The sequence below is a fragment of the Procambarus clarkii genome, chromosome 6, assembly GCF_040958095.1.
Source record: "Procambarus clarkii isolate CNS0578487 chromosome 6, FALCON_Pclarkii_2.0, whole genome shotgun sequence".
NCBI lineage: Eukaryota > Metazoa > Arthropoda > Malacostraca > Decapoda > Cambaridae > Procambarus > Procambarus clarkii.
The window spans coordinates 31,072,115-31,085,320 of NC_091155.1; the positions used below are offsets into that span (position 1 = coordinate 31,072,115).

The following is a 13,206-nucleotide window of genomic DNA, read 5'->3' on the forward strand; positions in this document are numbered from 1 at the left end:
TTTTGGTATCAAATTGTGCGCAATCTAAAGGTGCTCATTTTGAAACCACCAAGAAATTGATCGGATGAAAATTTAATTTTTTACAAATATTTTAGTTTATGATGCACAAGATAGTCATCGGATTACATTAAGGAGAAAAACTTAAGACGATAATAGGAGGGATGGGAGTGCGATAGTGTTAAGCTGTTTTATCTTGTTATATGTCTGTAAACAATCATTTTTGTACATAACAAAATCTAACTCGACTCTTGGTCACTGGAGTAATTGTTAATAGAGATCATTTGTTGTTTCACAGGTATCACCACACTGGACCTGTGTGCTCTGTGTATGCCTTGCGGGAAGCTCTATCCATGATGTGTGAGGAAGGGCTACACTCCCTCTGGTCCCGCCACCTCTATTGTGCTCAAAAACTGTATAATGGTTTGAATGCTCTTGGCTTGCAACTGTTTGTTGCCGATCCTGCCAAACGAACACCAACTGTTACCACTATCCGTGTCCCAGATGGTGTTGACTGGAGGAAGGTGACTGAATACTTTATGTCCAGGTGAGTACAAAATGCTTTTAGATTTTACACACCTTTGCATAAATCACTATTTAGTCTTACCTATCTTTTTATTACTTTCTGAGCAAGTTTATTCAGAGTTTTTAGGGTATAATGACTGCTGTATTACAAGAGATTTTGGTTTGGTAGAAACACCTGCATCACAGGGACTGCTATGTCCCTTCAGGGTCATATAAATATGCTATGGAGTCACTGGAGAAAGTACTGTGTAAATTTTCTCAAAGTACTCAAAAACCTCTTAAGCTCAATCTCAATTCCTATCCTGGTCCCAATGACATAATGTAATTACCTAAGTGTAATTACAGGATGAGAGCTACGCTCGTGGTGTCCCGTCTTCCCAGCACTCTGTCATATAACGCTTTGAAACTACTGATGGTCTTGGCCGCCACTACCTTCTCACCTAACTTGTTCCAACCGTCTACCACTCTGTTTGTGAAAGTGAATTTTCTTATATTTCTTCGGCATCTGTGTTTAGCTAGTTTAAATCTATGACCTCTTGTTCTTAAAGTTACAGGTGTCGGGAAATCTTCCCTATCGATTTTATCAATTCCTGTTACTATTTTGTATGGAGTGATCATATCACCTCTTTTTCTTCCGTCTTCTAGTTTTGGCATATTTAATACCTCTAACCTCTCCTCATAGCTCTTGCCCTTCAGTTCTGGGAGCCACTTAGTAGCATGTCTTTGCACCTTTTCCAGTTTGTTGATGTGCTTCTTAAGATATGAGCACCACACAACTGCTGCATATTTTAGCTTTGGCCTAACAAAAGTCGTGAACAATTTCTTTAGTATATCGCCATCCATATACAGTATTTAAAAGCAATTCTGAAGTTAGAAAGCGTGGCATAGGCTCCTCGCACAATATTCTTTATGTGGTCCTCAGGTGATGGTTTTCTGTCTAGAACCACCCCTAGATCTCTTTCTTAATCAGAATTCTTTAAAGATTTCTCACATAATTTATACGTTGTGTGGGGTTCATGTTCTTCTATTCCACATTCCATAACGTGGCATTTATTAACATTAACCCTTCAATTGCACATCGCATCATATGATGCTTTGACTGACTTGCAGTAAATTGCGCAACGCATCATGTGATGCTTTGGAGTACTACGCAAGATTTAAACGGCCCGCGGATACACGGGGTTCACCACACCTTCATCAGGGCTCTTGTAAACAGGCGCCATTTAAAAAAAAAATCGTGGGCCAAACTCCCGGATGTTAGGGGCCTCAGTATTGAGTGAGCTTCCAAGCCTGACGCATGCAGCATAAGCTCACAGCACTGCTGTTCAGCTTGTGACCACAGCATCGCCTAAAAATGTCATAATATACTTGTTCATGCTATTATGTAGCAATGATATTATTACAGAAGACCTCTGACTGTGATAAAACTGACCAGGGTTCTGATAATAGCAGGATTGTGGTGATATTTAGCGCTGTGCGCCATGGAGGGAGGAGTAATGCTGTGGGAGGGAGGGTGGTAACGATGTCGTCTGACTGTGTGTGGCCACCTTTTATTGACTGCACTTACCATACCAGCTTAGTGGTTCGCTATGGTGAACACAAATGTAGATACTTATATATAACGTGTGTATAGAGGGTATAAACAGCAAGAGGAGTAGGTTGGGAGCCGCCATTTTGGTGAGGGCGGTGGCGTCGTCTGCACGATTTATCATGTTTACTGGTTACCATGGTCTTTGGGCACCATACCAGTTTACTTGTACAAGTATGGTGAATAAAACAGGTAGATATTTATATATAATGTGTGTATATAGCGTAATAACACCACAAACAGTATTGTTGGCGGAAAAATATTAGTGCGTCTGGCCTTGAGAGCGGCAGACATCAACTGACTGTGTGAGGTCCTACGTCTTTGTGCCTTTACTCACCATACAAACTTAGATGTACAGTTATGGTGAACAAAACATGTAAATACTTATATATATAATGTCTGTATATAAAAGCAAAAACAGTATGGTGGGTGGAGAATGGTGACAAGCCAGGTGAGGTGAGGGAGGGAGTGGCAGCCAGTGGCGGGCTGCCACTGCCTGCCACTCAGCGTACCAACTTAGTGGTTCGTAATGGTGAACACGAATGTAGATACTTATATATAGCGTCTGTATATAGTGAATAAAAGCAAAAACAGTATTGTGGGAGGAGAATGTGGGTGAGTCAGGTGACTTGAGGGAGGGCGTGAGTGGCTGGCTGGTACACGGCGGTCACTCCTCGTTACTTTTTGACTCATAATAGCAACTTAGTGGTTTGTTATGGTGAACAAAACATGCAGATACTTATATATAACCTGTGTATATAGTGTAATAACCGACAAAGTATTTGTTCACTGTTTGATGAACATAATTGAATTAACAATATGCACACCATATTTTTGAGTACAGCGATGATTCACTCATTTTATGATATAAATATATCACACTACACACTATTGAATAATATTACAGCAAAAAAACTACGAAAAATCAATCCAAGACATTGAAATAATTAGGTAATTATCTCTTTGTGGCAACTCTTACCTGACGGCTGGGGATCAACAGACCGCCTGGGACGCACGCTGAGTCAGCGCCTGTATTTTGCCAGACTTCCCCACCCTATAGCGGGCAATATAAGCCACTTACGATTTTTTTATTATTTTTCCCATGATCAGTGAACACAAATTAACAGGTTAGGAAGAAAAAAAGTTTTTTTTTTTTTTTTTTTTTTTTTTTTTATGCGCCTGTGGGTGTCAAATGGTATATAGCCATGCGCCATTTAACGGTTAAATTCCATTTGCCAATTGGTGCTCCATATACTTATTTTGTCCAGGTCATCTTGAAGGGCATGACAATCGTCTAAGTTTCTTATCCTTCCTATTATCTTAGCATCATCAGCAAACATGTTCATATAATTCTGTATACCAACTGGTAGATCATTTATGTAGACAATAAACATCACTGGTGCAAGAACTGAACCCTGTGGTACTCCACTTGTGACATTTCTCCAGTCCGATACATTGCCTCTGATCACTGCCCTCATTTTTCTATCAGTCAGAAAATTTTTCATCCATGTTAGAAGCTTACCTGTTACCCCTCCAATATTTTCCAGTTTCCAGAACAACCTCTTATGTGGAACTCTGTCGAAAGCCTTTTTTAGGTCCAGATAGATGCAGTCAACCCAACCATCTTTCCTGTAGTATCTCTGTTGCTCGATCATAGAAACTGAGTAAATTCGATACACAGGATCTTCTAGATTGAAAACCATACTGTCTGATATTATATCATTTCTCTCCAGGCGTTCTACCAATTTAGTTTTAATTATTTTTTCCAATATTTTGACTATTACATTTGTCAATGATACAGGTCTATAACTAAGGGGGTCTTCCCTGCTTCCACTTTTGTAGATTGGAACTATGTTAGTCTTTTTCCACACATCAGCTAAAACTCCTGTAAACAGGGATGCCTGAAAAATCAGTTGAAGTGGAATGCTGAGCTCAGGTGCACATTCTCTCAGAATCCATGGTGAAACTCCATCTCGACCAACTACTTTGTTCTTATTTAGCTCCTTGAGCATTTTTTCCACTTCGTCTCTAGACACCTCTATGTGCTCTATGTTGTTCTCTGGAATTCTTATTGTCTGGTTCCCTGAAGATTTCATTTTGTACAAACACACTTTGGAACTTTTCGTTTAATGTTTCACACATTTCCTTTTCATTTTCCATGAATCTATTTCCCATTTTCAACCTCTGAATATTATCCTTTACCTGCAATTTGTTGTTTATGAATTTATAGAATAGACCTGGTTCTGTTTTACATTTGTCTGCAATACCTTTTTCAAAATTTCTTTCTGCCTCTCTCCTCACTGCCGTGTAGTTGTTTCTCGTATCTTTGTATCGCTGGTATGTTTGGGGTTTGGCCTCTTCCTGTATTGATTCCATTTTTGTGTCTTTTGGTCTCTGGCCCTCTCGCAATTTCTGTTGAACCAATCCTGTTTCCTAGTTCTGCATCTCTGTTTTGGTATAAATTTTTTTGTGCCTTTATCATATATTTCACAAAACTTGACATACATCTCATTCACTTTCTTGCCTAGCAACAAATCTGTCCAATTATATTCACTAAAAAATTTTCTAAGGTTGCCATAATGTCCTCTCCTAAAGTCAGGTTTTTTAATTGCATCAACCTTCCTATTTTCTTCCAGATTATAACGCATTGCATACTTTATTCCCAAAAAGACATGGTCACTTTTACCCAAGGGAGGAAGGTACTGAATGTCAAATATTTCTTCCTCCTTCCTGGTAAATATCAAATCTAGCATGGAGGGAACGTCCTCTTCCTTCATCCTCATAGCTTGTTTAACATGTTGATACAAGAATGTTTCCAGGTTGAGGTCTACAAATTTACAGGTCCAAAAATCTTCTGTTTTAGCTTCATATGCTTCCCAGTTTATGGATTTCAAGTTGAAGTTGCCGACTATCAACAGTCGTGATCTATCATTACCCGCTTTCACTATGATCTCTCTCATTATTGTTATAAGACCTTCTCGTTTACTATCTAGCTCCTCCTTTGACCATGTGCTGCTTGGCGGTGGGCTATATGCATTTATGATCATTAGTTTATCATCCTCTTGGCAGATCTCTAGTGCTATTATGTCAACTTCTTGTGGATTGGCAGTCATTATTTCGTTCACCTTTAGGTGTTCTTTCACCAGCACAGCAACGCCACCACCTTTCCTAATTTTTCTGTCCCGTCTCCAAATTGAGTAGCCCCTTGGGAATATGACCGCATTTAAAATAACATCTTCAAGTTTTGTCTCCGTGAGTGCAACAATGTCTGGTGTCTACAGCTGTATTACATCACTTGTGTATGTGTGTATTCATCAATGCCTGAGTCTGATTTACCTAATGATTAATCCTAGAGAACACAAACTTTTCCCTACCACCGCTCCCCCTCCCTTTCCAGCCCGTTGTCGTCATGAGAGGACTTGGTAGATGGCTGCCGGGGTGTGATGCTCCATAAGACGGTTCTCTGTCCTTTTGTGGCCTTATGCTCCTGCTGCCGTCTTCACTAATTGTGCTGGTTACTGTTTCTTCTTCCTTATGTTTCTCCCCCTCTTCTCCTTTCTCAATGTCTTTCCCACCGACCTTTTGCCAGTCTTGAGTATTCTTTTGGATATCCTTGTTTTGATGCCCAGGTGTTTGGGGGAGGTACACTCTCTCACCCGAAGAACTGTGGTACTCAACGTCACGAGTGAGCGGACACTTTTATTGTCAATCCTCCTTTCGTTGCTGAACCTGATCTTGATGGACTAACGGTTCTGAAGGTGGCGATTGTGGGGCATATACTCATGATGCATCCCTGGGGGGCTCCCCCCAGTCCGTCTCTTGTTGGGTGTCCTATCCTCTAATTGTGGCTCATGTGGTATGGGGCTCATTCGTGAATGAAATTATTACCTCCTCGTTTCTATGCCACGGAATGATCCTCTTATAACTTCTCAGCCTCGTGGGGGTGGGCGACCAAGCCCCCGAGTCGGACTGTGTTGGAAGACCGGGCTCTGTAGCCCCCTGCTACATTGGGCCCAGACCAAGCTACTTCTTTGATCCTCCTGACGTCAAAGGATAGTTCTTGATGACCTCTGCTTCCCTCCCTTCTCTGTGATAGGGGTTCAGCCCCAAGCCCCCTGTGGTGACCACCTCATCACTTGGAGTGGCTACTTTTCTCATTGTGACAACTGCACCTTTTACCCCCCCCCCCCCCTCCACTGGTGGTGCTCGGCGCCAACTACCCCACAGACTCCCTCGCATGATCCCTTCCAGTACTAATACGTTCAACACCTTGTTTGGTCCTGCTACATGGACTAAATACTTTGACCTCACCCATATGGATGCTACTCTTCCTGACTATTTCTTCCTATATAAACACCTTGTTGATTCAGTGGATACTCTGTTACTTTTAACCCCACCCGATTTCGTACACGTGTCGTTTCTGCTCTCTCGGGAAGCAGCTGCGCACTTAGCAGTATTGTCCAGCATTGGAGAGACCCCTCTTAGGATCTCCAAAAATGCCCGGTTAAATGCCAGTAAGTATTAGCACTATTATCCTCCCACACCATGTTGCGACCTGAAAGACTGCCATGAGGATATTAAACATATCCTTGAAGCCCAAGGCCATTCTGGCCTCCAGCTTGATATGTTCACATGACCCTCTCGTGGTTGTCGTCGTCACCCACTTTAAGTTGTGAAAATTATTTTTGATAGCCGGACCCGTCCGCCTTTTATAAGTCTTGTGGGTGCCAGATGCTCCATTCAGGTGTACATTTCCTCCTAGGATTTGCAATAAGTGCTGGAAATTTGGGCATAGTGCCCTCAAATGCACAAGTGTGGTGTGTGTATGCCCCATGTGTAGGAACTCGGGTCACTCTTAGGCTGGGTGCTCTTCTCCCCAAGCTCAATGCCTTAATTGTGGTGATGCCCACCCTACCTTCTTCCACAAGTGTATACACATGCCAGTGTATAAGGGGGCCGGTGGCTGAGTGGACAGCATGCTGGGCATGTAATCCTATGGTCTGGGGTTCGAGTCCCGGAGCCGGCAAGAAACAAAGGGCAGAGTTTCTTTCACCCTGATGCCCCTGTTACCTAGCAGTAAATAGGTACCCGGGAGTTAGACAGCTGTTATGGGCTGCTTCCTGGCGGTGTATGTGTGTGGGTAAAAAAATAGTTAGTAGTTAGTAACAGTTGATTGATTGACAGTTGAGAGGCAGGCCGAAAGAGCAGAGCTCGACCCCCGCAAGCACAACTAGGTGAATACACTACAAATTTGAGGAAGCCATCCTCAGTTTTGAAGCCCTGCGCTCATTTGTCTTTTCCCGAGGCAAGGCGCCAAGTCTGTCATGACTCCTCTTTTGCCAACGTATTTTGTGCTCATGTTCTGCGTTCCACCTCTCCTCGCCCTTCCCTCCTTTCTTGGTCTCACAACTGTTTCCAGGCCTTGAACCTGGATACGCCCATCACCACCTCGTTTGCTCCCTTCCGCTCTGAACCACAGGATCCTCCTGGTTCTCAATCTGGTTGTTTCCCTTCTTCCTTCCCAGTCTGCTGTATCTTCTGTGTCTTCTTTCCTGTCTTCCCCTGTTCCTTCTTCCCAGCCCTCAATGCTGTACCTTGATCCTCTACGCCGCCTGTCTGTCCAAGCTGTTATCCATCATGCTCTCGGCAGTCTTCATGTTGTTTGCTTCCGTTCCTCTTCTCCTGTTGACACAATTGTGTCTGTCGCCCAGTATGTTGTTACTGGCACACCTGTCTCTTTGAATCAGAAACGTAAGCCTGGCTCCTCTCCGGTGGGTAAAAAGGCATCGCTTTCTTTCTTGCCCCCACCTTTGACTATCATTGCGTCATCTCATTTCAGTGGTCGGGCCCCCTGTCCCAGCTATGAAGGTTTCTTTAACCCCTGATTCTCTTTCAATTGCTGCCCTTGCTGAGGTGCACTTCCCTGTTTCTGCCTCTCCCTCTCCGTTGTCTCTTCCTAATCCGGACCCTGTCCGTCCCCCTCTGGTCATTCCTCCCACTCCCTTAACTCCATCGTCCTTACTAAATTTACCATGCCCCCTAACCCTGATTTCACTGCCCTGATCCTGAACTTCTTTAATATGCTGTGTTCTTCTTTACCTTTGTTTATTCAGTGTTCTCTGTTGCTGTCCTCTCTCTTTTTGACAATGTTTATCCATCAATGGAATATTCGTAGATTTTATGCCAACTTCCATGAACTCCAACTTCTGATTACAGTTTTCACCGATTTGTGTGTGTCTCCAGGAACCGATGCTATGTGCTCGTCTTGGTCACTTTTGTGGTTATTCCTTTCTTCCCCCCCCCCCCTTCCTGGCTTTTCCTGGGGCCCATAACTCTACTGCTCTCTTGATTTTTACTAATATTCCCTGAGTACCCCTACTTTTTCAGTTGCCTATCCAATGTTCTGCTGCCCATATCTTTGGTAGTAAATGGTATACAGTCTGTTCCATTTATCGTCCCGCTTTCTCTTCCCCCATGAATGAATTTCCAGGGACACATTCTAAACATATCAAAAAAAGTTTCAAAAACTGTGGGCATTCTTTCTAAGATCAGATATTATGTACCACGCCCTGCCCTGGTGACTCTCTATTACTCCCTTATCTATCCATATCTCAACTATGGTATTTGTGCTTGGGGCTCTACTACCCAAAATCACTTACGTCCTCTAATTACTCAACACAAAGCTGCTATTAGGACAATATCCAATTCTGGCCCCAGACATCACTCGGTACCCCTATTCAAATCCCTGAATATGTTAGACATTAAGTCACTGCACATTCTCTCATGTGTACTATACATATACAAAACGCTAAATTGTAATGCCAATCCTGATCTCAAAAGCTTCATAGAAGGTTGTAACAGAACCCATGAGCACCACACCAGAAATAAATACAGTTTTGATATTCCTAGAGTACGACTTAATCAAACCAGAAATGCTCTACAAATCAAGGGGCCCAGGATGTGGAATGACCTTCCCAACCATGTTAAAGACAGTACCTCTCTCAACCAGTTTAAGTTAAAAACGAAGCTATACCTAATAAATTCCCTGTAACCTACCTTACCTCTCTATTGTCAACCCATGTATGTTTTTTGTTTTTTTTTTTGTTTTACAAATCAACGCTGTTTTAATGTAATTTTCTGTAATAATTTGTAATTGTATTTGTGCTGTTTTTTCAACAATGTTCCCCCCTCTTTTACCTCTATTTTTATTTGTACTCAACGCATTTTTTTCTTTTTACCCATTAGTTTTAAGCTTTAGTCAGTAGTGTTTTTTCCTGCCCGAAACGCTTTGCGTAATAGTGGCTTTAGGCATTGTATGTACTAGCTCCTATCTATAAAGCCAACAAACTTTGTAAAATCTCTTTATGTATGTACCTTTGCCTAAATAAAAATTATTATTATTATTATTATTATTATTATATGGCCCGCTTTCTCTTCCTGATCTTAAGCACCTCTTGGACTCCTTACCGAAGCCTGTGCTCCTGTTGGGGGATCTCGACTGTCAGCATACCCTCTGAGGTGATGTTCTGACAAACACCCGGGGCCGCCTTCTCGAATTGTTTGTCCTCTTTACTTCCCCATCTCTTCTGAATTCTGGTGAACCCACTCATGTGGACTCCCGCACTCGCACCCTTTCCTGTCTTGATCTTTCTCTCTGCACATCATCTCTTTACTTAGATTTCACTTGGCGGGTTCTTGATGACCTCTATACCTCTATAACAGTGATCATTTCCACCATCCTTGTTACCTTTTTCTCTCTTCATCCTCCCCTCTCCTTTCCTAGGTGGCAGTTTGCCAAAGCTGACTGGAACCTATTCACCCTCTGTGCTACACTCTCCGACCTATCCACTCTGCCTTTCCCTCGAGCCCACCACCTCTTTCATAACACCGTCTTTAACGCTGCCCTATGCTCTATTCCTCGCTCTACCTCCCTGGGCATGTGGAAATGCATTTCCTGGTGGACTGCAGACTGCTCAAGCTGTCCGCTGTAAGCGTGCAGCCTGGAAGAAACACCGAAATTAGGTAAAGAAATTTTACCTCGATAAACTTATTTCAATTTCAATTTCAATTCCTCAATCCTTCCTTCCTTCGTAAGCCTGTACTTGAATCTCATCCCTTAGATTTCCGCGCTTATCTCCGACTTCCTTATAATGATCCCTTCTCTATCTCTCTCTCTCTCCAAACTTCAGTCTGCTCTGGCCCTCTGCAGTTCTACGGCAGCGGGCTCAGATGACATTCATTATGAGATGCTTCGCCATCTCCCTCCATGCGGGTCTCAGTATTTATTGAATCTGTTTAACCGTGTCTGGAAGTAATTGTCAGTCCCCAAAGGCTGGCTCACTGCGGTTGTTCTCCCTATTCGGAAACCAGGGTCTCTGGGGACATCCCCTAATGACTTCTGCCCCATTGCCCTCGTGAGTTGCGTTTGCAAACTCTTTGAACGTATGGTCGGTGTCCATCTGATGTGATTCTTAGAACACTCCCACCACCTCTCCCCTTCTCAATTTGGTTTTCGCAAGTGCTGTAGCATGACTGATGTCCTGGTGAACTTTGAGGTCTATATTCATACTGCTTTTGCTGACAAGACCTCTGTTGCTGCTGGCATTTTTGACCTTGAAAAAGCATATGACACCACCTAGAGATACCATATTATGTCCCAACTTTGTTCTTTTGGCCTTCGTGGTAATCTCCCTCTCCAAAAAAAAATCTATAATTTTTTTTTGTCTTGTGCACAGGGGTGTAAATGTCCTCAGGACCCCTTAGCAGCTTAAGGGTTAATCCTGTCCATCCGGTGGTCATCGAGATTCAACATTGGTTGTTTCTTATCTCTAGTAAATTTAAATCAGTAGTGTTGCTGGGTTCCCAGCCATATTGGTGTTAATTTGAATGAGCGTGCGGATGCTGCCGCTAGAGAAGCTATCCGTTCTTGTCTCATATCCCGTAAAGGTATTCCTTATTCCGACTTATCCATTTATTCATTCCTCCATCCTTGCCCGTTGGCAGGGTTGTTGGTCTTCTGTAGTTGGTAACAAGCTGCATACTCTCAAACGTAGTGTGTCCCCGTGGCCTTCCTGCCACTGTAACCAGCAGTGGGAAACGGCTCTGGCAAGGTTGTGGATTGGCCATACTCGCTTAACGTATGGTCACTTAATGGAGCGCCGCCCTGCTCCTTATTTTCCGAATTGCGTTGTCCCTCTTACAGTCGTGCATATCCTTGTTGAATATCCTGACTTCCAGGACGTGCGTGTGCCTTGCTTTCCGACCGTCCCTTGTGGTCACTTGTCCCTTGATAGAATTCTTGGTGAATCGGATACTTTTGATATCATTCGCCTTATGCGTTTCTGTTCTCGTATTGACATTCTTGGTGATATTTAGCGACTTCTGATTATTTCACACTTTGATGGTGCTACATAGCCTTCCCGGTTTGGTACCTTCTTTTGATAATTACTTACTGTATATACAAGGTACATTGGGTTTGAGAGTACATAGCATTGATTATTTTACATTCTTGTAAAGCCACTAGCATGCACAGTGGTTCGGGCATTACTCTTGCACAGTAATGTTCTTGTAATGTAATGTAACTTGATAAAACACTGAAATTTGCTTGACTAATACAGTAATGATGAATTTTTGTTATACTTCAGTATTGTTTCCTTGGGTAATTAGAGCCTTACACAATACTGTACAGTACAGTATGTACAAATTTTTGAGAATGTAATGTATACAAGAAAATAGGATTCATTTTATTCCAAGTGATTTTTATTTTGTAGATATGCCCTTTTAAGACTTCTAGTGATGCTAACTTTACATTAATGATTAGAAAGTTAAAATTGGTATTGAGCATTTGTTATACTGTACTGTTAACCACATACTTTGATTTAAATTTTATTTTCATCATAAGCATTTCACATGTGCCAGTATATCTAAAATAATTTGAATATTCCTCCATTAACATAGTATATCATTAAGGCAAACAAAATAGTGTACAAAATATAGTATGAAACATTACTACTATGTAAGAATTCAGTTGTAAAAATCGCCTTTTATTTAAACAGGTACCAAGTGGAAATAAGTGGTGGTTTAGGACCTACTGCAGGCAAGGTGTGGCGTATTGGTCTCATGGGTTATAACTGCATCCCAGAAAATGTGGATCGGGTACTCAAGATCATGAAAGAAGCTTTAGCAAATGAAAAATTTCTTAAAAGCAATCTGTAATATATCAGGACCTTAACAAGAATCATAAGGGTCTGATGATACCTTGTATAGGAATTGGCGGTGTGGGATAAAGCAAGCTGTTGATCTATGTTATATAAAAAGCTTCTCTCAAAGATTATGTTAAACTTTTTAAAGTTTGTCTGCTTTCATCAATATTTAAGCAATGTAAAATTCTAACCGGTGCTAGCTGACAATTTTAACAGGTGCTATAATTAGTTGGCAGGTTTACAAACATGTCGTGTAGTACGTGTTTTTTCCAAGTGATAGTTTATTGTTCATGGCTGTATGTACAGCAGTGTCTAGCATAAACACAACTTAGTTCAGTGGAGGAATAACAATCCTGTTATACCTAGATTTTCTAGATGAATGAGGATTTGTGCCAACAAAAAAAAAAAATTAAAACATGGTTTATGTTTTCATATGAAAAATTAACATTTTCCATGCGATTTTGGCAACAAAATATATGCTAACCTTCTGCTAAAAAAGTACATTGTGAGATAAAATAGAAACAACAAAATTTCTTGCTGTAACTGAACTTAGTTACAGTACGGGACTAAAGATTGTTAAATTTTAAATATGGTATTGTTAATTTTAGTGTTGTATTTTACTCTGACATTAACTCTGTATTTACTGTACTTTTTTTACTGTATTCAGCTAAAATATGACAAAAAATTTGGATTGTGAATATTTTCCAGGTAATTCTGCAGAACAGATAGCCTATACCTGTTTTGACCAATAGTGTATATACTGGAATATATATAAAGGTAGATAATTCCACAATTGAAATTGTTTGTGCTCAACCATAGTTTTTGTAAATAATTATATGAATACACTTTACTGTAAACACTATTTTTTACCTATGTAATAAACATTACCAGTCA

General features: G+C 41.4%; 1 protein-coding gene across 4 annotated transcripts in view; it reads left to right on the forward strand.

Annotated features, from left to right (window-relative positions):
• Positions 1-13,163, forward strand: part of Agxt (Alanine-glyoxylate aminotransferase) — a 33,407-nt gene extending 20,244 nt beyond the window's left edge. For all 4 annotated transcript variants that reach the window (XM_045735990.2, XM_045735991.2, XM_045735992.2 and 1 more), the window contains 2 exons: positions 296-544; positions 12,166-13,163. In XM_045735990.2, coding sequence (XP_045591946.1) covers positions 296-544; positions 12,166-12,325 — 409 coding nt within the window. In that variant the 3' untranslated portion in view covers positions 12,326-13,163. The remainder of the gene's footprint in view (positions 1-295; positions 545-12,165) is intronic.
• The last annotated feature ends 43 nt before the right edge of the window (positions 13,164-13,206 follow it).